The sequence below is a fragment of the Salmo salar genome, chromosome 11 (assembly GCF_965601325.2).
Source record: "Salmo salar chromosome 11, fSalSal1, whole genome shotgun sequence".
NCBI lineage: Eukaryota > Metazoa > Chordata > Actinopteri > Salmoniformes > Salmonidae > Salmo > Salmo salar.
Window position 1 is genome coordinate 25439487 of NC_138301.1, and position 25286 is coordinate 25464772.

The following is a 25286-nucleotide window of genomic DNA, read 5'->3' on the forward strand; positions in this document are numbered from 1 at the left end:
GCCTAGTGGTTAGTGTTGGACTAGTAACCGAAAGGTTGCTCGATCAAATCCCTGAGCTGACAAGGTAAAAATCTGCCATTCTTCCCCTGAACAAGGCAGTTAACCCACTGTTCCTAGGCTGTCATTGTAAATAAGAATTTGTTCTTAATGGACTTGCCTAGTTAAATTTAAAAAATAATATAATAATAATGGTTACTAATCGTAAACGTTCCCTGCCTCTGAAATTCACTCACCCTTGTGTCATTTATGACGAAGAAATCATTTGTAATAATGTCTAAATAAAGTGCTGAGGAGTGCTGATTATGAAAGCTGACTTTACAGTACTACCCAGTATGACCTCTGACATATTGATGTATGTCTGAGTGAAGCATAGAAGAGTTGGAGGTGTCTGATACAGGGAGTTTAACCCAACTCTGAGGCCACTGCACACACAGGTCATTACTTCTCTGCATTATTCATCTACATGGGCTAGCTCAGACTGTTAGGTTACAGTATGTGAGTTGAATTGCTTCTCATAAGTAACAGTTTAATTTAATTGTTTTGGCATGATACATGATTGCATTTTAAAGATACAATCAAACTCAAGGGAACTTCTGTTTTCACTTTTTTTCCTTGGTAAGTTGAATTACATGCACATAGTACGGAGTTTCCTCTGAAGCATTTGGGCTCCCTGTACTCTTGCCTTCTCTTGTGGGAGGAATTGTTCTCATTGGCGGCAGGCCAAACAGGGCGTGTTTAAGTTACAGATACTGTTCCTCAGTCTGGCAGCACACTATGAGGTATGAACTGTGGTGAGAGGGTAAGGTTCTCCGGGAAGTCATGGGAAATGGTGGGGGAGTGAAAGGACCAGATGAAGAATAAAGACACAGGCTAACAACCCTCTTTATAAAGGGAATGTAGAAAGCCTTGGAATGCAGACAGTAGCATCTGGCTTGGTTTTATCTCCTCTGAGATCAACAGTCAGCAGAGAGGGGGGTTAGAGAGTTTTAGTGAGAAACTAAAGTTGAGAATAGAGAAAGGAAGATTGTGATGAACTGTTCAACCATGAGTTAGTCTGATATGTCCACACAAACATGCCGTTTTTAAAATAGGAACAAAAGTATTTTATATGCTCAGTGTTACGTTAGTATTTCTGCAACCTCACTGAATGCATTCCGGATATGAAGTGAACCCACTAAGAGGATTTATGTTATTGGAACATTGAGAATATTTTTGGTTTAACTCTGGAAGAGGGGAGGAACTCTCAATGACAGGCCAGGGGACATGGATAGAATAAATAGTTTTAGCTACAGTAAGATGACATGTAGTTAGGAACTGACCATGTAGATGACACCTTTCATTTCCCTTCACTTTGCCAAAACTGTTTACACAAGGTAGGTTATGTAGTTTAGTGCTGTATATAACATTGGGCTGTAGAAGAGAAGACCACTCTGCCCTCTTGTGGTATACAGACACTATGTTCATTGAGGGTTTCATAGAAACCTTCTAATGGACCAATTGTCTCTATAACATCTCTCCGTTTTATTTACCTGACCTAATGTGAAAAGTATTTTTTGTTGTTGATCAGGCTCAACTTGTTAGGGAAATAGACAGGGTGTGGTCCACCAAATGGCAGTTAATTGTGTCTACTTAGTTTACCAAAAAAAGTCCTCAAGTAATCTTTGTCCCGTCTGTCCATCAAAAGTGAGAAGCAGATGGACAAAATTACAATGCACTTTCACGCAGGTGATAGACTGGTGAGCAAAACCCTGTCACATACTGTATGTACAATATACAGTAAAAAAAGCAATACAGCAACTCAAAATGTACACCTTTCCAACAACAATACAATATCCATAGGTATTGGCTCAAATCATTTCTGAATTATACTTAAAAAAATATGTTTTTACAAAAACTCTTGCTCATACACACAACATGAAGCAACCCTATGATTGAATTTAAAAAGGGATAACACAATTTTTCCGAATATCATTTTAAATAAATAATGCAGTGGATTAAAAGTAAAGTTAAGAGATGCATAATTATATAACAAATTATATTATTCACACTTGATTCTATATGTTGAGAGAACATTGAGGTTACTAAAGGCATGTAAACAGGAAACATCAGTACAGTATTTGCAAAACAGGTTGTCACACCCTTACCAAAAATAAAACTACCGCAGTTCTTTGTAAAACATTAATATTGGCCAGTGTAAGGGATTCAATACATTTCAACTCGTGTTTTCCATTTGTATGGCATGTACAGTTTGTGAAACAAAATTAACCCCAACTCTGTTACTGTATAGGCATCCCTGCTAGGTTAACCTAATGTAGCAGGCATAAAATAAATCTACACACTGAAGAAGGCTGCAAAGTCTGTACGCTATCCCTGATGCAGTGAAAAAATGTTTGGTGTACGGACCCATCACACCTTTTCATTTATCCGATTTCACACGTTTTACGCACCAACCAAACTTCTGAGAGACTGCGATGGTCCCCTTTTGATTAGGAAAAATAAATGCCTGAAACTAGATCCCCTACATACTGGTCTTGACCAGAAGGAAAACAACGTTATCTTCTGCACTGTTCAACTAATGTGGAGGAGGAGTTCAGATGGAGTGTCGCCTTGTTAACGTCCAAAACAGGAAGTTGCGTCACAGGCTCTCTGTCCATATCCCCTGAAAACCAGAACCCCTGGTTGTTGGGGACACGGTTGAGGCTACTGCTTGGTCATCAGTCATTCAAGAAAATACAATGTTATATGGACCTCTTCTTATGAACCACAGTTGTGGTATCTGGGGTTAGTCTGTCAGTCTATTGGTTCATTTATATTGGGGTACCCTTGCTTATATGTGAAATAGAGTTTGGAGCAGTCTAATCCTCATAGAAACTTGTAGCCCCGATCGGCTATTAAGATACGTTTGCATGCGCCACGGGTGGCCATTAATCACACCGGTATAAACAGTGTGTTGGCCATGTGGGAGAAAACTCAGAGGTGTTGGGAGATGGGGCTGTCCTACCTCTCATAACGACCAAGCGCTAACTATGCTGTAAGATGCTGATCTCAGGTCAGTGCAGAGAGCATCACTTTTAATGTGTATTTTTCAAGGCTTCAAAGTCATGTGTCATGCTGGTCATGTCTCAGGGTGTCCCTCCGTTGCGGTCATCACACATCTGTGGACTGCCTGTACGTCATATCCCTGTCAACACAGACAACATTCGTTTTAATCAGATCATGGAAATCACTATGGTGATAATAAGTTCCATGCAGATGAAGTACGGCAACACTTAATCATACATGTTCATGCAAGGAATAGTGTGGTAGTCTATAACCATATGTTTTAACTCACTGCAGTTCCTCTTTGAGTCTACAGAGTTTATCCTTCAGTCTGTCGTTCTTCACCAACATGGGGGAGTCAGGCACAAACCAGGCAGCAATGCATTTAAAGATGACCACTACATGCTACAGAGAGAGGTGAAAGACAGACAGGCTTGTTCAACCATATCCATGATATTTGGCATTGCTCAATGGCCATTTGGAGTTGCAAGGATATGGTTTTGACAAAACCCTAAACTCACCTTTTAGCTTGGCCTTTAACAAGTGATTTTATTGTTTTAGACATCCTTTGCGTTTGTTTTTACAGCTTTAGTTTTATTGTAAAGTGTGTCACAATTTTAAATAATGTTTGATTTGATCATGGGTGCAGACCTTAATTAAAATCAATAACATGGAATTCAGTGATTCCTGATGTGCCACAACTATACTGAAAATAATCTAAGTAGTTTGACGTAAATACACATATTCACAGATGCAAAGAAAGACATACCTCAAATAGGACGACGAAGGCAAAGCGTACAGCCATGATGAGCCAGAACTGGGAGGTGAGTCTGTAGTCAACGTCATTTCTGTAGTCTTTATAGCTGGGAACACACACCAGTTTCACCATCAACAATCTCTCTCAACAACTTCTGGTATCACTGGACTGGGTTTCTTTCTGTTTGTGACTGCATAGACTCTAGCTACATGTATGGATGCCTGAGGAGAATTGGTTGCTTTGGTTTCTGATTATTCAAACACTTCGTTAATATAAACAGTGAAATTAAGAGATGGGCAGTAGGGTTGAGCCAGGCTTTGGTAAATAGTAGCTTCCGTAGTGACCTAGTTGTGCCTCACAGATGCCCACCTGCATTGTGTAACATTGAAGCCGCTCCCTGTGATCAGTTGACTGGGGAAAAAGTCCTTCCGCACGTTCAGGTCTGTTATCTGAGCAGTGGATAGGGTGTCGTTGATATAGCCCTTCATACAGCTATAAGGGGGGGAAAGGGATTATGGTCATATAAAAACAAACCTGCTGTACCCTTCTCCAACTCATGAGGTTTTATGCAGCTAACCGTTTAGAGAACCCATAAAGTAATGCCCCATGAATCAACACAAAACATACATTTAAAAGCATACAGCTTAGCTTGCTTATACAAAATCATAATTGGAAATACATTTCCATATTAATTTGTCTTGGAATTTGGAAACAGAATTAAATTGCGAGCCTTTTTCACAACCAGTGTTTACCCACAGCATGGTTACTTATGCCAATAAAGACTAAACTAGGGAACTGTTGAACTCTGCCTTACAAAGCCTTTGGAACAGTTTCAATAGAGAGAGACAGTAGCGAATGTAGTCTTTATTTTATTTTTCAAAATTGGTAGTTACAGTCTTGTCCCATCGCTGCAACTCCCGTATGGACTCGGGAGAGGCGAAGGTCGAGAGCCATGTGTCCTCCGAAACACAACCCTGCCAAGCCGCTCTGCTTCTTGACACACTGCTCGCTTAACCCGGAAGCCAGCCACACAAATGTGTGGGAGGAAACGCCGTACAACTTGCAACCTTGTCATCGTGCATGCGCCCGGCCCGCCACAGGAGTCGCTAGAGCGCGATGGGACAAGGACATCCCGGCCGGCCAAACCCTCCCCTAACACGGACGACGCTGGGCCAATTATGCGCTGCCTCATGGGTCTCCCGGTCGCGGCCGGCTGCGACACAGTCCGGGATCGAACCAGGGTCTGTAGTGGCCCCTCAATCACTGCAATGCAGTGCCTTTGACTACTGCGCCACTCGGGAGGCTCGAATGTAGTCTATCAGATGACATTATCTACATGATTACTATGGCATTCATTGCTTTAAGAGTCCAGACCATGTGTGAGAGGTCTACTCTACTGTAGGTGCAACTCATGCACCAGTCACTGCACAATGTGCTACAGTAGAACTTACTGTACATTATCTTCTCCATTGGCACAGGGTCCGTAGTGGTAGCGATAGACCAGCCGAGGGATGAAGTCTGAGGACACCCCAATGACTAGCCCATTGGCAATGACAGCCAGAACACCAATAGCTTCCAGAATGTTGGTCCATATACCTGAGAAATCATATTATGGGATGAGCATACAAGCCCCAACAAAAACACGGTAAGGAGTTTACCAGAGACGCACAAGCTTTTAAATATACTGTTTAACTCACCAATATTATTGGTTTTCTTGGGGACTAATCTACGTTCCAAGCTGACCATCTTGATGGCATCCAGACGGATCTCAAAGATATTGTTGATGAGGGCCAGTAGAGGGGCCAGAGGGAAGGCTGCCACAAAGATGGTGGTGAAACTGAACTGAAGAACTGCATGAGGAGAAGAGTGTAATAACACAACAGAGATTTAACATTCAAGACAGGGGATTGGGAAGTCAACAAAAACCATCAGGGGCAGAATCATTGAACATAAGAGACCATGAATCAGTGTAAGAGAGAATCACTTCGGTGAAATAAATAAAGACGTTGGACTTAAGAGACAATGAGACATCCATGGAAGGTAGCGACTTGTTAATGTGACGTACCCATTTCCAGAAACTCATTGAAGAGACTGAAAAAGTTTACGTCATTCAGATCGTAGTTGCGCAGCCAATCATGCAGCTTGCAGATATCACATGGGTCATGGCCCCTCTTCTCCTCTTTGCGACATGCATTTTTGTTGCAGTCACCACTCTTCCTCTCCAGCTTCTTAGTTGTATTCCTTCTGAACTTACTCTTGAACCAGCTGCACAACAACATAAGACAACCTAAAGTGAGAAAGTATGATGCTCCACTTTGGATGTCCAATTCGGTTAATTAGAATTCATTCAATTCATTAACTAGAATTCATATTTACATGGGGTTTTATCGTCTGACTGACAGTCAAACGTTTATTTGCTTTACCAAAAGCTTACTCAACACATCAAAGGGCTTATTCAACCTATTTATTTCCTCAGAATGTATCTATGTTAAGCAGGTAGATAACCATAGCTATATACTGTACTTACGGCACAATAAACTCAAAGATGTTATTCAGTGTCTGTTTGAGCAACATGATTACGGCCATTTGAATGAAGAGGTCAGTGAGGCAGCCACTGGGATGACACTGGCAAGGACAGGAAAAGGCAGATATGGTAACAGTATAAATACAATCCAAACCGTTCAACCGTGTCATTATCCCATGTTAAGTAATACTTTTTTTAAATAGTGATGAGCTACCCACCTCCTCCAATCTCCATTTACCAAAAATACGAACGTAGCTGCCTGGGCGACCATTTATCCTATGCACAAGAACGGCATGTTAGATTCATTAAATGTAAGCACATATGCATAAACATTTCAAATACTTACACATTTATGGTTCAGGACTCAAACATTTCAAGAGTCACAGATACATGGACACTTGTGGATACAGAAAGCACCTTCTCCATACAGCTAGGCTGCCCATGACAGCTGACACAGAGCAGTACCTTACCAACTGTTTTCCCCTTGGTTTTAGGCTAGTCTGCAATCTTTAATTTTTATTTCTTTGATTTAACCTTTATTTAACTAGGCAAGTCAGTTAAGAACAAATTCTTATTTACAGTGACGGCCTACCACGGCTAAACTCTAACCCGGATGACGCTGGGCGCCGCCCTATGGGACTCCCAATCACGGCCGGTTGTGATACAGCCTGGAATCAAACTAGGTTCTGTAGTGACACCTCTAGCACTGAGATGCTGCGCCACTCGGGAGCCCCATGTACCATCAGCCCGATCAAATATGAACACTACACACACACGTTGCACTCAGTACCTGCCCAGGAAAAATGCCACATATATGAGCGAGGAGAAGAGAGTGAAGAACTGGAAGGTAAACATCTTGACAGTGAAGCTCCTCTCAGTGGCCGTCATCGACTGTGTCTTCTCTGCAGGCAAGAGCAGCAACATTAGCTTCATTCACTGACTCACTTAGCTAAGTACAATTCCATCTGATAGAATGACAGTGATGAACATGTACAGTTGAAGTCGGAAGTTTACATACACTTAGGTTGGAGTCATTAAAACGTATTTTTCAACCACTCCACAAATTTCTTGTTAACAAACTATAGTTTTGGCAAGTTGGTTAGAACATCTACTATGTGCATGACACAAGTAATTTTTCCAACAATTGTTTACAGACAGATTATTTCACTTATAATTCACTGTATCACAATTCCAGTGGGTCAGAAGTTTGCATACACTAAGTTGACTGTGCCTTTAAACAGCTTGGAAAATTCCAAAAAATGAAGCTTCTGATAGGCTAATTGACATAATTTGAGTCAATTGGAGGTGTACCTGTGGATGTATTTCAAGGCCTACCTTCAAACTCAGTGCTTCTTTGCTTGACATCAGGAAAAGCAAAATAAATCAGCCAAGACCTCAGAAAAACAATTGTAGACCTCCACAAGGCTGGTTCATCCTTGGGAGCAATTTCCAAATGCGTGAAGGTACCACGTTCATCTGCTCAAACAATAGTACGCAAGTATAAACACCATGGGACCACACAGCTGTCATACCGCTCAGGAAGGGCGTTGTCCCCTAGAGATGAATGTACTTTTGTGCGAAAAGTGCAAATAAATCCCAGAACAACAGCAAAGGACCTTGTGAAGATGCTGGAGGAAACAGGTGCAAAAATATTGTCATGACGTTGCCCTCTTTGGGTACAGCGAGCACCATCCCCCTCTCCCTCTCTATACCCCTTTCACCAGGCTCTGTAAGAGAGGTCGTAAATTCCTGGAGGAGATCCTCTCCTCATGGCCACAGTATAGAGAGAGAGTGAGTTTCATAGAGAGAAAACAAAGGAATTTCTTCCACCTCACAGAACTGGAGAACCGAATGACATTTATGTTCTGGAGAAGGTATAAAAGATTGGTGAAGAATCCAGCTATGAACTGGTCCGTTTGGTACAATTTTGTGAAACTCATGAGACAATACCGCCACATTACCATAACCATGTTTAAAGTAGAGTCTCAGGTATGAGACTTACATCTAATGGTTGTATAAAATGAATGAATACGGATGAAGCTAGTTGTGAGATGATGGGATGCTATGTAATGATGTTAATGTGAGAAAATTGTATTTCTGTTTAAAGTTTCACTAAGTCATTGGCATGCCCCCAGGGGCACAGACAGGACCTGGCGTCATGAGACAGCCTTTTTCTATGTCCCGAATAAAATCCCCACCTAGGTTTTCTATCACCAGACCAGCTTACCTCGATAGCGAGAGGGCCAAGGTTTGAGAGGAGACCAAGCTTACCTCAATTACGAGATGGCTAAAGGTTGCAGACCATGCATTTCTCTTGCTGAACTTTTAACCATACCACGTGGTTAAACTCTTAGACTATCGATACCGACAGAATAAGAACAAGTCTTTGATATTAATTACTAGTCTGCAGCTAGGAATTCGGTATAATTGAACGCGAAGACCGACAACCACCGAAACATCTATCTATAACGACATGAATGAATGTCACTCAGAACTATCCATTCTAACCACGACAGAGAGAGAGAGAGAGAGAGGGCGGACAAACTCTCCAACAGAAACAAACTTTTCAACAGAGATCCCGACGACACACTGAGAGTAAATATATATATTGATTGCAATTATTCCCGAATGAGTGAGCATTCATGTGCAAAGGATAGCATTTCAATTGTTATAATTATCAACTCTGTAGTGCCTTCTCAGCTGACCCCCACTCCCCTTTTGTCTAACAAGCCGCCATGCTGGTTTAGCCCACTACGGCACATTCCTCTATTTCCTTGTAACCATATCTACTGTTTGTTATGCATTTCTGTGAATTACTGTCACAAATAATGTCGTTGTGTTGAAGGGAGGACCAATACGCAGCGGGAATGTGGATACTCATCTTTTTAATAAAACACGAGCAAAGCATCCACAGGAAAAAACAATAAACAATACTCACGACAAGAACAGTGTGGAAGGCTAAACAAAAGCAGTGCTCACAAACAACTACCCACAACCACAAAGAAAAACACACACCTGTTTATAGGACTCCCAATCAGAAGCAACTAGAAACACCTGCCTCCAATTGAGAGTCCAGCACCCAACCTACACATAGAAAACCTACCTAGAACCTACACACAACACAAACCCTCTGCCACATCCTGACCAAAACTAATACAATTACTCCCTCTGCTGGTCAGGACGTGACAGTACCCCCCCTAAAGGTGCAGACCATGACTGCACCTAAAAGAAAAGACAAAAACCCCCAAACAACAACAAATATCCCCCTAAACTAAAGGGAGGGAAAGGAGGGTGGCTGCCGTCAACGACGGCACTGTGCTACACCCCCCCTCCCCAACCCACCTATATAGGAGGCGGCTCAGGTGCGGGACGTGGACCTCGCTCCACCTTCGGCGTCGCCCACTTAGGTGGCGCCCCTGGCTGCGCCCGGCTGGCGGGCGGCGATGGCTGCGCCGGGCAGGCGGGCCGCTCTGGCGACTCCGGGCAGGCGGGCCGCTCTGGCGACTCCGGGCAGGCGGGCCGCTCTGGCGACTCCGGGCAGGCGGGCCGCTCTGGCGACTCCGGGCAGGCGGGCCGCTCTGGCGACTCCGGGCAGGCGGCAGCTCTGGCGACTCCGGGCAGGTGGCAGCTCTGGCGACTCCGGGCAGGCGAGGCTGGGCTGACGCACTAGATGCCTGATGCGTGGGGCTGGTACAGGACGTGCCAGCCTGGAGACACGCACCTCAAGGCTAGTGCGTGTAGCGGGAAACACTGGACCGTAGAGGCGCACTGGCGGTCTCGAGCGCAGGGTTGGCATCACCCCTTCAGGCTCGATGCCCACTCTCCCCTGGCACATGCGTGGCGCTGGTACTGTGCGTACCGGCCTGAAAATACCAGGCCTCACCACAGCCCCTACCCCAAAGCACGGGACCTGTCCAGTCTGTTTCTGTCCAAAAAGGGTACGGGGAGCTGGCCTGGGTCTCCAATCTCGCCCTGCCAAACAGCCCTTGTGCCCCCCCCCCCCCAAAAAAAAATATTGGGGCTGCCTCTCGGGCTCCCTTACACGCCATGTTCCCCAGTCCTCGCCAGAATTCCTCTGCTGCTTGGTCCTGGTATGGTGGGTAGTTCTGTCACAAATAATGTCGTTGTGTTGAAGGGAGGACCAATACGCAGCGGGAATGTGGATACTCATCTTTTTAATAAAACACGAGCAAAGCATCCACAGGAAAAAACAATAAACAATACTCACGACAAGAACAGTGTGGCAGGCTAAACAAAAGCAGTGCTCACAAACAACTACCCACAACTACAAAGAAAAACACACACCTGTTTATAGGACTCCCAATCAGAGGCAACTAGAAACACCTGCCTCCAATTGAGAGTCCAGCACCAGAACCTACACACAACACAAACCCTCTGCCGCATCCTGACCAAAACTAATACAATTCCTCCCTCTGCTGGTCAGAACGTGACAATTACCTAGTTAGTAAATAAATGATTTTAAGACAATTGATGTATGGATGACTCATAGTGAAGACTGGGTTCGTGCAGATAACCAACAATTTACGACATTTGGAATGAGACTAACGTGACGTAAATATTAAATCGAAGACTAATTGATCAGATATTAAAATATCTGAAAGTTATATTAGGAAAATTTAACTTTGTAATCTGAATATTTTCCTTGGTGCCCCGACTTCCTAGTTAATTACAGTTACATGATTAATCAGTTTAATCGCGTAATAATAATAATTTGATAAATACGTCTTCAGTTTTAATGATGCCAAAGACACGACAGTATCTATATCCACAGTAAAACAAGTCCTATATCGACATAACCTGAAAGGCCGCTCAGCAAAGCCCTGCTCCAAAACCGCCATAAAAAAAGCCAGACTACGGTCTGCAACTGCACATGAGGACAAAGATCGTACTTTTTGGAGAAATGTCCTCTGGTCTGATGAAACAAAAATATAACTGTTTGGCCATAATGACCATCATTATGTTTGGAGGAAAAAGGGGGAGGCTTGCACGCTGAAGAACACCATCCCAACTGTGAAGCACGGGGGTGGCAGCATCATGTTGTGGGGGTGCTTTGCTGCAGGAGGGACTTGTGCACTTTACAAAATAGATGGCATCATGAGACAGGAAAATGATGTGGATATATTGAAGCAACATCTCAAGAGAATAGTCAGGAAGTTAAAGCTTGCTCGCAAATGGGTCTTCCAAATGGACAATGACCCCAAGCATACTTCCAAAGTTGTGGCAGAATGGCTTAAGGACAACAAAGTCAGGGTATTGGCCATCACAAAGCCCTGACCTCAATCCTATAGAACATTTGTGGGCAGAACTGAGAAAGTGTGTGCAAGCAAGGAGCCCTACAAACCTGACTCAGTTACACCAGCTCTGTCAGGAGGAATGGGCCAATATTCACCCAACTTATTGTGGGAAGCTTGTGGAAGATTATCCGAAAAGCTTGACTGAAGTTAAACAATTTAAAGGCAATGCTACCAAATACTAATTGAGTGTATGTAAACTTCTGACCCACTGGGAATGTGATGAAAGAAATAAAAGCTGAAATAAATCATTCACTCTACTATTATTCTGACATTTCACATTCTTAAAATAAAGTGGTGATCCTAACTGACCTAATACAGGGCATTAAATGTCAGGAATTGTGAAAAACTGAGTTCAAATGTATTTGGCTAAGGTGTATGTAAACTTCCAACTTCAACTGTACATGTTTGATTCTAAATGAAAATGTTCAATGCAAACATATGTTCTGCTCATCCAAATTAAGATGTTCCTCTTCAGACTCACCTATCTCACACAGCTTGAAGGCCACGGTCTTGTTGACCTATCCGGGTAAGAGAAGAGAAGAGTTAGGGACTGTGCAGGTCTACATGACTTAGAGGGGTTGCTGGTTGAACTTACTCTGGTCATAACTTGCATGGTGATGTAGTGTAGTACAGCACCCAGCATTACAGCTACAGTGTTGGCATGGTCCCTTACAAACTCCCATGTTCCTTCTGACAACACCACAGCAGCAACCACACGGAACACCACCAGAGCCTGGGTTAGCCCAATGATCAGAACCAACTGGTAAAAGAACATACACACAGTGAGAGGACAACAATGACTGAACCGGAGCTAAACACGGGTATAGCCCAGGATGAAAACTGCTATGTCTAATGCAATATGGTACTGAGTGACTGACTGGGACTGACCATGAGAGTGACCAGCACCAGAACAAGAGTGCTGCGCAGATAAGAATGGCGAAACTCTTTGGGATGGCAGTCTGGATCATTGACTACTCCCAGGATGAGCTCCTCCTGCAGGCCAGATGGAACAATATTCAGGATTATACTACAGAGGTCTGAGGTCATATCAATCACACAATGGGTCACTACCATAAGATGTCAGTAATCAATGGGACATTATTTTAGTTATTTGAAAAAGTATATGATTGGGTAATATCAATGAGTAACAGACAACAGAAACCATGCTAAAACCATCCAATAGTGTACACTATATCCAGACATATAATGGTTTCTTAGGCCTAAGTGAAGCCGTACCTCTTCCTCACACCAGTCAAAGACATTCCATTTGGACACAAACGTTGCTTTGTGTCTCTTCCACAGCTCCAGAAAAATGGTAGCTGGAAAAATAAAAAGGACATGAGTCATGACGGGGCGGCAGCGTAGCCTAGTGGTTAGAGCGTTGGACTAGTAACCGAAAGGTTGCAAGATCGAATCCCCGAGCTGACAAGGTACAAATCTGTCGTTCTGCCCCTGAACAAGGCCACTGTTCCTAGGCCGTCATTGAAAATAAGATTTTGTTCTTAACTGACTTGCCTAGTAAGATAAAATAAAATGACAATGTCAAGATTTATCTGAATTAAAAATGTATTGGATGGAAAGAATCCGTTTTATCCTGTGTGAGAGACTTACCCCAGACTGCCATGAACATAGCAAAGGCCACCGTCCCCTCATTGTCAAACAGATGACTCACCTGCACACAAGACACATTTTGAACATAAACTTTATTAACTATTTTTTTTAAAGTAAAGTTTGCAATGCAGTATGGTAGAATGACATGAGTTACCTTGGCATAGGTACAGGTGTCACGCAGCTGCCATACTTGACACCATTTGTCACACCTTGGGCACATAACTGTGTCAGACTCACAGACCTCCTTTCTGTAATATGAAGACACACAATGCACCTTCAGAAACACATGAGTTTTAAAGAGGAGCAACTCCATGTAACCAATTTTTTATTCCTACTAAAATGTCCGCAACAATCAGCTTAATAAATAATTTGGCTCAGTGGGCCTGTCAACTCACATGAGGGGGCTGGTGTTGAAGAAAGCCAGTGCATACAGGAACACAATCACACCCAGAATGGCTGCAGGGACCAGCAGGATGGTGTACCAGCCCAACCACAGGTAATACAGAGCCACCTTCTCTCCAAAGTAACTCCTGACAGATACATTTCATTTTGAATGTTCAAATTCAATCCAGGAAAAGGACATTCCTTTTCAGTTAACACCCCTTACTAGGTTTCCAGGGGGATAACACAAATATTTAATTAACATGTAGCTAAGTTTCACAGTTTAGTGTCATCTTGATAATTTCCCTTTCACACCACTGAGGTAAATGACATGTTGTATTGCTATTTGCATGCTGTATATTTAAGCAATAAGGCATGAATGGGTGTGGTATATGGCCAATATACCACAGCTAAGGGCTGTTCTTAGCTGGTTCAAACTAAGCTTGATGATGAGTTGGTTATTTGAATCAGCTGTGTGGTGCTAGGGCAAAAACCAAAACGAGCACCCAGGGGCGGGCCCAGGACCAAGTTTGGGAAATCCTGCTTTCGGTAAGCACATCACATTTAGCTGCATCGGCAAACCCAAAGTTCTGTGTGGATATAACCACTAGCTGGCATACTTCTTGGTAACAGAGTTAATTGCTTTGAAAGCGAGAGAGATAGGCCTTTTCTTCATTGGGCAAAAGTCTGTTCTCCACCCTCTCTCCCCAGTCCTCTCTCCTCGTTGACCTGGAAACCGATAAGTGGTCAAGGAGAGCGAAATTTTTTGTAGGGAAACGGAAGATGGTCCTCCCTTCCTCGATAGCCTCCTTTTGGCATGGAAGCACAAGTGAATCCTACATGATTCCTTCGCGGAAGAGTTTTTAATCTTCCACACCTACTTTGAAATCAGCTATTTTCTTGATGGAGAAAAGGATGCAAACATTTCAAAACAGTATTCTATTGATCATTTTATCTACAACATGTCTTGCATAACTAGCTAGCTACATTTGTTTTTATCACTGTATACATTTACTTGGGGATTCCACCCTGTAAACGTCATTTTCGTCCATGTGCTATTTGACAAGGAGTCTCATTTCATACAAGCACAATTTTGTCCACTTTTCCCCTTCTCGATGCCTCTCCTCGATTACCTATGACCTTTTTCAAAAGGAGGCCAGAGAGGATGGAGGTGAGAGGATGCAAGAGTTGAGCAAATCGAATTGAGGAAAGGCCACTGTGAAACCAAAAGACACAGAAACACAGCAGGATATATAGAAGGTCTTACCTGACATCATCGACAGGCTGGGTGGAACAGAGAGCAGACCATCGTGCCCACTTTTGTTTCAACACCTTTTGCTTGTTCATCTATAAAAACAGAAAGAGGCTCATACTGTAGACGTATTTCACATCAATTAATTTCATATGGGCTACGTACGATCATACAAGACATTAACAGCTACATTGCCCCTCAAAATTGAACAAGTAATCAGGTATACAAATAGTTAAGGAGATGTTTTTTTTTACCTCATGCAGGCAGAACGTGGCCTCAAAGACACCCTTCTCCTGGAGCTCTCTGAGGTTCTCTGTTGTGTTTAAATGAAAAAGAGGGTTAGGAGTGCCGAACAATTGAAGTCAGGGACAAATATGTTGCTAAAGAGATCAATGGAGGGAGCACTTCACATACCTCCTGTGTTGATATGGGTGTGGTGTAGGATGTAATGCACTACTCTGATCCTGAAAGAAAAACAGGAACAAGGTAAGAGGACATGTTGGAAGTTAACATTATTTGCATATGGAATGGCAAGAGTGAGAGTTCAATGCATCTCACCTGGTTGAGTGAGGGATTCTGCCACATTTCCGGTCGCCGCTCCAGTTGCAAGAATCAGACACCTTTAGTAGGTACCTGTACTTGTCAAAGATCTCCTTCGGGGCCCGGACACCATAAAACACCTTGTCAACATGAACGATTTTCTGACACAAAAACAGGCAACGTTCATGATGAGCATTGAACCAGGTGAAATTGGATCATTTTGGGAGGATTGGCCACGATGTTACAGTACAACTTTCACACATTCTCTACAGTTGTACACATCCCAATAAAATATTGAACACATCCCAATAAAGTAACATTGCCTCAGCATCGCTCCATATGGAATTTAAACGTGATTCAATCAAGGAACAAACTCACTGTCACTTTCATGTTTTTCTTCCTCAGGTGGTCAATAAAAGCCACCTGCTTCAGAAACTTTGGGTGTTCCTGGTCCTCAACTTTGTCAGCAACTAGAACATAATCATATGTCCTCTGCTGGTGCTGTGGGAAACACACACAAGGCTTTCTGTATTCTAGGGACTGTGTCATACAAACAGGTTGAATAATTATCACCTGTATGACTATGTATGGCTCTAAGTTATGAATGCAGTGAAATGAATAGATGATGTGTGTTGTGCGGTCTCTTACCAGAGTTGGGAGTAATGCCTCCATGGTATTGTCAAAGCCATCCATGTTTCTCTCCTGCAGCTCAATACCATCCTAAAACACAGGGTAACAAAGAGGGACAATGTGACATCTCTCTTGTTATACAAGGGCTGGCCCTCCTCCCCACCTCACTGCAGTGGTCTGACAGGCATGTGCCAGTCAGCATGGACCACAAGGAACCTCTCAGCTAACATAATGGTCAATGATGTGCCTTCATTCACTACAGCCAAATCATCATTGTGGCTTCACTATCCTGTGTCGAAAAAAGGGATACTAGGCTAATTCCTTTTTACAGTTGGTCCATGAGATGTTAATAACACACATCTCTAAGCAGTGGGGTAAAACATATAAAGGCAACTGGGCCATCCCTCTTGCCATCTCTGTTGTTATGCAGGTTTCTCTCTAAAACCTGTCAGTCTTTCACTCTTCCAGACTCCCACAGGATTTTCCAGATTACAGGCCCCAACACGCCTGTCAGTGAAAATGTTCCATAGACTGCTCCTCACACTCAGTGGGTGGGAGGGCTTGTAGGCTTTTGCTGTACAAAACGATGGGATTATTTACATCTCTGAACTAAATATAAATGTTATATTCTAAGGCCACACTGAGTTCTATGCTCTGCTATGTCTCGAGAGATATGATCCAATCTTGACTGATCATATTTTGGAGGTGTGCCACTATTACCCTCTTTAGTGCAGTTGCATAAGCTTTAATGAGATAACCTGTTTCACCAGGAGCACAGCCAAGAAGACCAGGCAAACGTTGAAAGGAGGCTGGCTCTGATGTAGGGTACTGTGTAGTGGATATGGCATGGGTTGCCAGAGGAGAGGTGTCATACATCAGGCCTCAGCATCACATACAGTGGGGAGAACAAGTATTTGATACACTGCCGATTTTGCAGGTTTTCCTACTTACAAAGCATGTAGAGGTCTGTAATTTTTATCATAGGTACACTTCAACTGTGAGAGACGGAATCTAAAACAAAAATCCAGAAAATCACATTGTATGATTTTTAAGTAATTAATTTGCATTTTATTGCATGACATAAGTATTTGATACATCAGAAAAGCAGAACTTAATATTTGGTACAGAAACCTTTGTTTGCAATTACAGAGATCATACGTTTCCTGTAGTTCTTGACCAGGTTTGCACACACTGCAGCAGGGATTTTGGCCCACTCCTTCATACAGACCTTCTCCAGATCCTTCAGGTTTCGGGGCTGTCGCTGGGCAATACGGACTTTCAGCTCCCTCCAAAGATTTTCAATTGGGTTCAGGTCTGGAGACTGGCTAGGCCACTCCAGGACCTTGAGATGCTTCTTACGGAGCCACTCCTTAGTTGCCCTGGCTGTGTGTTTCAGGTCGTTGTCATGCTGGAAGACCCAGCCACGACCCATCTTCAATGCTCTTACTGAGGGAAGGAGGTTGTTGGCCAAGATCTCGCGATACATGGCCCCATCCATCCTCCCCTCAATAAGGTGCAGTCGGCCTGTCCCTTTTGCAGAAAAGCATCCCTAAAGAATGATGTTTCCACCTCCATGCTTCACGGTTGGGATGGTGTTCTTGGGGTTGTACTCATCCTTCTTCTTCCTCCAAACACGGCGAGTGGAGTTTAGACCAAGAAGCTCTATTTTTGTCTCATCAGACCACATGACCTTCTCCCATTCCTCCTCTGGATCATCCAGATGGTCATTGGCAAACTTCAGACGGGCCTGGACATGCAGTGGCTTGAGAAGGGCGACCTTGCGTGCGCTGAAGGATTTTAATCCATGACGGCGTAGTGTGTTACTAATGGTTTTCTTTGAGACTGTGGTCCCAGCTCTCTTCAGGTCATTGACCAGGTCCTGCCGTGTAGTTCTGGGCTGATCCCTCACCTTCCTCATGATCATTGATGCCCCACGAGGTGAGATCTTGCATGGAACCCTAGACCGAGGGTGATTGACCGTCATCTTGAACTTCTTCCATTTTCTAATAATTGCGCCAACAGTTGTTGCCTTCTCACCAAGCTGCTTGCCTATTGTCCTGTAGCCCATCCCAGCCTTGTGCAGGTCTACAAGTTTATCCCTGATGTCCTTACACAGCTCTCTGGTCTTGGCCATTGTGGAGAGGTTGGAGTCTGTTTGATTGAGTGTGTGGACAGGTAACGAGTTCAAACAGGTGCAGTTAATACAGGTAATGAGTGGAGAACAGGAGGGCTTCTTAAAGAAAAACGAACAGGTCTGTGAGAGCCGGAATTCTTACTGGTTGGTAGGTGATCAAATACTTATGTCATGCAATAAAATGCAAATGAATTACTTAAAAATAATACAATGTGATTTTCTGGATTTTTGTTTTAGATTCCGTCTCTCACAGTTGAAGTGTACCTATGATAAAAATGACAGACCTCTACATGCTTTGTAAGTAGGAAAACCTGCAACATCGGCAGTGTATCAAATACTTGTTCTCCCCACTGTAAATCATAGACACTCTTCAGAGCAACATGGTCCAAGGTAAAAAGCTGACCTGACAATTTCTCAAAGATCTGCATGCTTTAGATGAGGATCATGGTGGGAGACTGTTCAGCCGACTTTGAGTTAAGTTATGCTTTAAAACACAAAAGGCCAGATAAGTGACCTTTAAATCTGTGAAATATTTTAAATTGGTCTGGGATTTTTTATAATTAATTTATTTAGCTGCTGCAATGAATCTAGCCTATACATTGCCTTCGGAAAGTATTCAGACCACTTGACTTTTTCCACATTTTGTTACGTTACAGCCTTATTCTAAAATGGATTAAATGAAACAATTCCTCAGCAATCTACATACAATACCCCATAATGACAAAGGTTTTTAGATTTTTTTGCTAATTTATAAAAAAAATTGGAACAGAAATACCTTATTTACATAAGTATTCAGACCCTTTGCTATGAGACTCGAAATTGAGATCAGGTACATCCTGTTTCCATTGATCATCCTTGAGATGTTTCTACAACTTGGGAGTCCACCTGTGGTAAATTCAATTGATTGGACATGATTTGGAAAGGTACACAGTTGACAGTGCATGTCAGAGCAAAAACCAAGCCATGAGCATGAAGGAATTATCTGTAGAGCTCCGAGATAGATCTGGGGAAGGGTACCAAAAAATGTCTGCAGCATTGAAGGTCCCCAAGAACACAATGGCCTCCATCATTCTTAAATGGAAGATGTTTGGAACCGCCAAGACTTGAGGGGAGAAGGGCCTTGGTCAGGGAGGTGACTAAGAAGCCAATGGTCACTCTGAGAGAGCTCTAGAGTTCCTCTGTGGAGATGGGAGAACCTTCCAGAAGGACAACCATCTCTGCAGCACTCCACCAATCAGGCCTTTACGGTAGAGTGGCCAGACGGAAACCACTCCTCAGTAAAAGGCACATAACAGCCTGCTTGGAGTTTGCCAAAAGGCACCTAAAGACTCTCACCCCATGAGAAACAAGACTCTCTGGTCTCTTTGGCCTAAATGCCAAGCGTCACGTCTGGAGGAAACCTGGCACCATCCCTACGGTGAAGCATGTGGGTGGCAGCATCATGCATGTAACTAGCCCATCCAACTACCTCATCCCCATATTGTTATTTTATTTTGCTCCTATGCACCCAAGTACCTCTACTTGCACATTCATCTTCTGCACATCTATCACTCCAGTGTTTAATTGCTAAATTGTAATTACTTCGCCACTCCGGCCTATTTATTGCCTTACCTCCCTAATCTTACCTCATTTGCACACACTGTATATAGATTTTTTTTCTATTGTGTTATTGACTGTACGTTTGTTTATTCCATGTGTAACTCTGTGTTGTTGTTTGTGTTTGGCCAAGTTGAAGTTGTAAATGAGAACTTGTTCTCAACTGGCCTACCTGGTTAAATAAAGGTGAAATAAAAATAAAAAAGCTGTGGGGATGTTTTTCAGCGGCAGGGACTGGGAGACTAGTCAGAATCGAGGCAAAGATAAACGAAGCTAAGTACAGCGAGATCCTTGATGAAAACCTGCTCCAGTGCACTCAGGACCTCAGACTGGGGCAAAGGTTCACCTTACAACATGACAATGACCCTAAGTATACAGCCAAGACAACGCAAGAGTGGCTTCAGGACAAGTCTCTGAATGTCCTTGAGTAGCCCAGCCAGAGCCCGGACTTGAACCCGATCTAACATCTCTGGAGAGACCTGAAAATAGCTGTGCAGCAACGCACCCCATCCAATCTGACAGAGTTTGAGAGGATCTGTAGCGTCATACCCAAGAAGACTCGATGCTGTAACGTAACATAATGTGTAAAAAAGTCAAGGGGTCTGCATACTTTCCGAAGGCACTGTACATGGTGAGGCAGAAAATAGTTTCAGGGAACCTCAGCTAGAATGAGCCACAGTCATGTGTTCTCAGTCCAAATAAAATACCTGTAATATTTTATTTCACTAGGCAAGTCAGCTAAGAACAAAATCTTATTTACAATGAAGGCCTAGGAACAGTGGGTTAACGGCCTTGTTCAGGGGCAGAACAACAGATTTTTACCTTGTCAGCTCGGGGATTCGATCTAGATCTAGGGTGTGTGTGATGTTTGACCCACAATTAGTTCATAGATAAGGCACTGTAGACCACTTTTGGTACGGTAACATAACACAACTCAGCATACTCACACACAAACGTATAGATTTCTGATACAGGTTATAGATATACGGAAATAGATTTTAACCTGCTATGACCGTCACCTCAAAGTATCTAAAAAGCAGTTTCATTACGATAATCCATGAGTATAACATTTTAAAAATACATTATTCAGTCCAACTGATTTTTATACTCATTCAAAATACTGTAGGCTACATGAAAATATGTTTCCTAAACAGTTTGCAGGTGAATTGTTTATAAATAATCTTCCTCACCTGCTCTGGATCCATTAAATACGTTGCAATACGCTCGTTATCCAAATTGAGCGAATATTGAAAATCCTCATTCACATCTGTCGTTCGAGTGCCGTTTTCTTCATTACTCACGAAACGTTTACCTCTACTTCAGACAGACGGGGAGATCTAAATATAAAAAAATTATGAAAACTACTGTACTGAGCTAAAAAATAAGTTGACTTCACTTCCGTGTTTCTGAGTCAATCGCTTTCAGGTAAGTAGCGTCACTGCTTCTCAAAAGGTGAGGCGCTGATATTGAGTGCTTCTACTGGATTAGCAATGCGGCCATCTGGTCATAATAGGACAGTCGCAAACGTTTAATAGGTCTACAGTTAGTGACCAAAACTTAGTCTCTGTATTTCTCTACCCATGAAAGTGCATGCAAATGATCTGTGAAACCAACGAATGCTACGTTCATATCAACTAATTAAATGCAATGTCTATGACTCTCATAAGGACATTCTTCAAATACTGTAATATAATAACACGTTGAATAACTTCTAGATTCATCACAAATTAAACACTATTGGCTTCACATCAGTCACGGAAAATACAGGAACAAAGATTCATAAGTGACAAAGAAACGATTGAGTTGTGGGAAGACTTTACTGCTCCAATAATCAATAATAGTTACAGCAATAGGAAAAATAATGCCACTTACTATGGTCTACTACAAATACAATTGTTTACATTACACTTCCACCAGTTTACTTGACAGCTAAATTCAATATTCTTTGGACTTCGAAACAGCCATATACATTAGCATTACTGACATGTGATTTTCATGTCTGAAGTTAATATTCAAAATACACATTAATTCTGATGAAAAGTCAAGAGGCCGAAACCATTCCCTTGATTAGGAAAAAAACTCCCCTGGTTGAGGTTCTACAGGGAAGCACTAAAATACTGTCCATATTTAGGGTCCTCCATTATTTCCAGAGGACTTCAATTGATTTAGGTCATGTATGTGTACTCTCAGTCCTCATCTTTCTCTGACGTCTTGCGGAAGTTCTTCCTGTTGATGTTCCTATTAATGACGAAGCCAATAGGCGGTTGATCCTTCCTATCACTCAGTGCGCCCTCTTCGTCCCCCACCGGGGTCCACTTCCTCTTCCGCTCACTCTCCTTTGGGCGTTGAGGGGCGATTGCCAGGCCTATACCTTCCTCTTCTTCATCATCTAAGTGACAGAGACCCATCCCTACCTTCTTGGTTCGATCAGGCTTGTTAACTTCTTCAGCGTCATCCTTCTGTGGCCGGCTAGGCCTGGAGAACACAATCTTATGCTCTGAGCTACTGCTCTGGCCCTGGTTGAAAGTAGGTATAAAAGGCTCTTCAGGATCATCTTCCGTCGTGTTCTCCTTCTTCTGCTGCTGCAGGCTTTGTATGTACTGCTGAGCCACCATGCTATTCTTGCTGTCACTGGTCTCTGGCACATCCTCCAGGTCATAACGCGTCCAGCGCTCAGGATTCACCAGGTAATCTGGCACTCCTCTCTTCTGAGGAGGCTTGCTGACCAATTCCCCCACCTTCTCCCCATACTTCTTTCCACTTGGCAGCAGTGGGGGTGGAGGGGGACGTGCAAAGACCCCGTCAATGACATTGTCCTGGCCCAGATGGGACGAGGACAGCTTAGCGGCACTCTCCAGGCAATCAAAGATGCTTCGGCTGCGGTTGGAGAAGCTTGAGCTGCCACCTGTCAGACTGAATGCAGGTTTCTTGGGACCGGGACCAGGGCTGGAGTTCTGGTGCACTTCATCATCAGATGAGGACAAGTCTTCCACCTCTGGGTCTATGGACTCATTACGCTCTTCAGGGTCGGAGTCACTCAGAGAGAGGTCATCTGTCAGCTTGATGGCGTCACTGTTGGACAGCTTGTTACGGGCACCGTCTCCGTGGTCCTCTTGCTCACACATTGCTCTCAAGGGCCTGGGTCTGATACCACAGGAAAAAATGACGACTTTCACAAAGTCAAGGGGTGAAGAGCCTGGAAGAGTATGAGAGGGTTGTTCTGAGTGATAATTGAAACATATCATGTGTGAAGTAATATAGCATGGATTATAATATTTTCATTTTGCCAAGAAATGACTGACCTTAGCCTGGTAGAGCTGCAACACCGCCACTTTCTGTATCAGTGAGGTTCAAGGGTGATGGCAGTCCTTCCACCCTTAACAGACACACAGAAAGATATACATAAAAAAACAGCGATACGGATCTAGTCATTTAAAGCTTAGGCCTATAGTGTAAATAATAAGTACATTGACAGGTAAAAACAATGAAACTATCATTTCAGAGCAGTTGCACAACATCAACACAAGATGTCAAGTGTGACGTCAAGTGTGGTGAGTCAACTGCAGATGAGTAGGCCTATAAGTCCTCTGCAGCGTAGTGTGAACATTGAGTACTGTAAGTGGGTGCATCAGTACCGAGGGCCTTCAAATAATGTCATGTTTGACATCCTACGTAATGTTACCGTTTGTGTTAGTGTGAGGACGTATCTTACTGGAGTTGCAGACTCACAGGTTGTGGGAGCTGGTTGGAATTCTGCTCAGCTCAGATAAGACAACAAATGTGTGGGGATAGATGACAGCTCCAACTTTTGCCATGGTGTGACCAATACCAGACTAAAATGGTGTAGCGACAATCTGTAAAAACAAATACACACAGATCACAGTCTGTTACCCACTCATGCATATATGTCAATAGTGATTACATTGCATACATACAACCAGTCATATGTAGATGGATCTGCATTACAACACAGTAACTCTGGTCCATCACGCAATGACAGCGAGTTGCCTTGTATACCGCCCATAGAGATATTGTAGTTAGAGGACGCAACTTTGTATCTGTCCCATTATGACATCTGCGAGAGCATGGGCAATGCCACTGAGGCCATCTCCATTTTGAAGTAGTCAATTTTCTCCTTCTACTACTACGGAGTTTGTAAACAAACTGAAAGGAGGCATATTGCCACCTGGAGTGTTGTTTGAAAAGGTATAAAGCCAAGGTTGGCGATTTACTGACACCTGCAGTTATGGGATGTTTGCTCATGAGTATAATGAATTGGCTGATCCCTCATGATGACCTGGATGAAATTATATGATCCTTCCTTAACCTATAGATGTCCCACCCAGTTCACTACTTAAAAATGTTTAAAGTCCTCAATGGCGCTGCCATCCTAAAATGGGCCCGAGTCCTCCATCTAGCTCAATGTTACCGCCAGACAAGCTCTTGTCCACGCAGCTCGTAGTGCAGATCCGACGCATACGCGTGGATCAGGGTATTTAGACGGTAATCAAAGTACTCATATTTTGGGAGAAATTACACCCTACACATACAGAGAAAAGTAATCCCGCACTCTAAAAATATGTTTACTTTGGTGAGTTACGATGAAAGGATATGGAAAACGACAGAACATGGGCATCTCGTCGTCGTGCGATGGACAAGACAAGAGCTAACACAGCGACTACGCCCCCCAACATTAGTAGCTAGTTCGTGCATCTCTCAGCAATCCTAACTAGCTTTTGTTTGTCATGGTATTCGGTGGGAAGACAGCAGAAAAACATCGAGGGTTGAGTAGTTCACCACGAAGTAAACCAGTTATGGAAATCGACGTTGAATATATAGCTAACGTTAGCTAGTAGCCTGGTTGGCTAGCTGACTTTCAATAAAGGGAGGGTGGAACACACCACAACCACACATAATCATTCTATATCTTACAATACTTCATTGGTACGTTGGGATGTGTTCATTAAACTATCTAGATACTAAATAAAGCGTTCTAAGCTGATCTGTGTTGCTAGCTGCATCTCCGGCTTTACCTTCTTCACGCTGGCGCTGCAACTTCGGTTTGCATGCTGCAATGTATGCTGGGTAGGGTAGTTTTCCCCGCTCCTGCCTTTGGTGGGCTAATAACCCAATCTTCGATACCCTATCGCCATAGTCTACTGGATTGTAAATGTAGGCCTACATCAGAGTTTCTAAACCTACATCTTATTCCCGGAGGTTTTTCGGTGGTTGGCATCCAATTTCTGTTGCATTACCGCCACCAAGACTGGGGTATAAATTCATTATTCTTTGATCCACAAAATGGGAAACTAAAAACGTTTAACTGACTCTACCATCTAACCCTACACTCATGAAAACCATCGTTATGAAGCATACATCACTCATTGACCTATCCCTCGGTGCTGTCACAGATCTACTAGGCCTACTCACAGGGATTCTCTCAGGATCCCTCACCCTTTACCCATCCTCCTCTACTTCACTGCCTCAGCATAAAACACCTTCTGTAC

The 25286-nt window shown here is 43.2% G+C and overlaps 2 protein-coding genes across 6 annotated transcripts; both read right to left on the reverse strand.

Moving 5' to 3' along the window:
- Nucleotides 1-509: 509 nt before the first annotated feature.
- On the reverse strand, nt 510-21266 carry LOC106563532 (anoctamin-9). The gene is made up of 24 exons (XM_014129213.3): nt 20970-21266; nt 16068-16139; nt 15798-15920; nt 15438-15580; nt 15294-15343; nt 15134-15192; nt 14895-14974; nt 13642-13776; nt 13401-13494; nt 13247-13307; nt 12872-12954; nt 12524-12628; nt 12231-12395; nt 12117-12153; nt 7111-7222; nt 6539-6596; nt 6324-6421; nt 5862-6061; nt 5494-5646; nt 5248-5392; nt 4166-4288; nt 3809-3902; nt 3332-3444; nt 510-3181 (listed from the first exon to the last, which is right to left on the reverse strand). The coding sequence occupies exons 1-24, from the start codon at nt 20982-20984 to the stop codon at nt 3148-3150; spliced, it is 2352 nt and encodes a 783-aa protein (XP_013984688.2). The 5' UTR covers nt 20985-21266; the 3' UTR covers nt 510-3147.
- Nucleotides 21267-21577: 311 nt separating this feature from the next.
- LOC106563531 (U5 small nuclear ribonucleoprotein TSSC4) lies at nt 21578-25015 on the reverse strand. 5 transcript variants are annotated; one of them, XM_014129212.3, is made up of 4 exons: nt 24813-25015; nt 23509-23633; nt 23082-23155; nt 21578-22975 (listed from the first exon to the last, which is right to left on the reverse strand). In XM_014129212.3, the coding sequence occupies exon 4, from the start codon at nt 22902-22904 to the stop codon at nt 21966-21968; it is 939 nt and encodes a 312-aa protein (XP_013984687.1). In that variant the 5' UTR covers nt 22905-22975; nt 23082-23155; nt 23509-23633; nt 24813-25015; the 3' UTR covers nt 21578-21965. The 5 variants fall into 5 exon arrangements, with proteins under 5 accessions (XP_013984687.1, XP_013984683.1, XP_082813952.1 ...); XM_014129208.3 differs by having other exon boundaries at nt 23492-23633; XM_082957826.1 differs by having other exon boundaries at nt 23462-23633.
- Nucleotides 25016-25286: the final 271 nt, after the last annotated feature.

Bases quoted from the DNA above. Each gene is read 5' to 3' on its own strand.
- LOC106563532 (XM_014129213.3), bottom strand. The intron at 7,223-12,116 runs GTGAGTCTGAAG...TCTTGCCTGCAG, and splicing joins CTTCAAGCTGTGTGAGATAG to AGAAGACACAGTCGATGACG. The intron at 5,393-5,493 runs GTGAGTTAAACA...ATGATTTCTCAG, and splicing joins CAAGAAAACCAATAATATTG to GTATATGGACCAACATTCTG.
- LOC106563531 (XM_014129212.3), bottom strand. From the start codon at position 22,904: ATGTGTGAGCAAGAGGACCACGGAGACGGTGCCCGTAACAAGCTGTCC.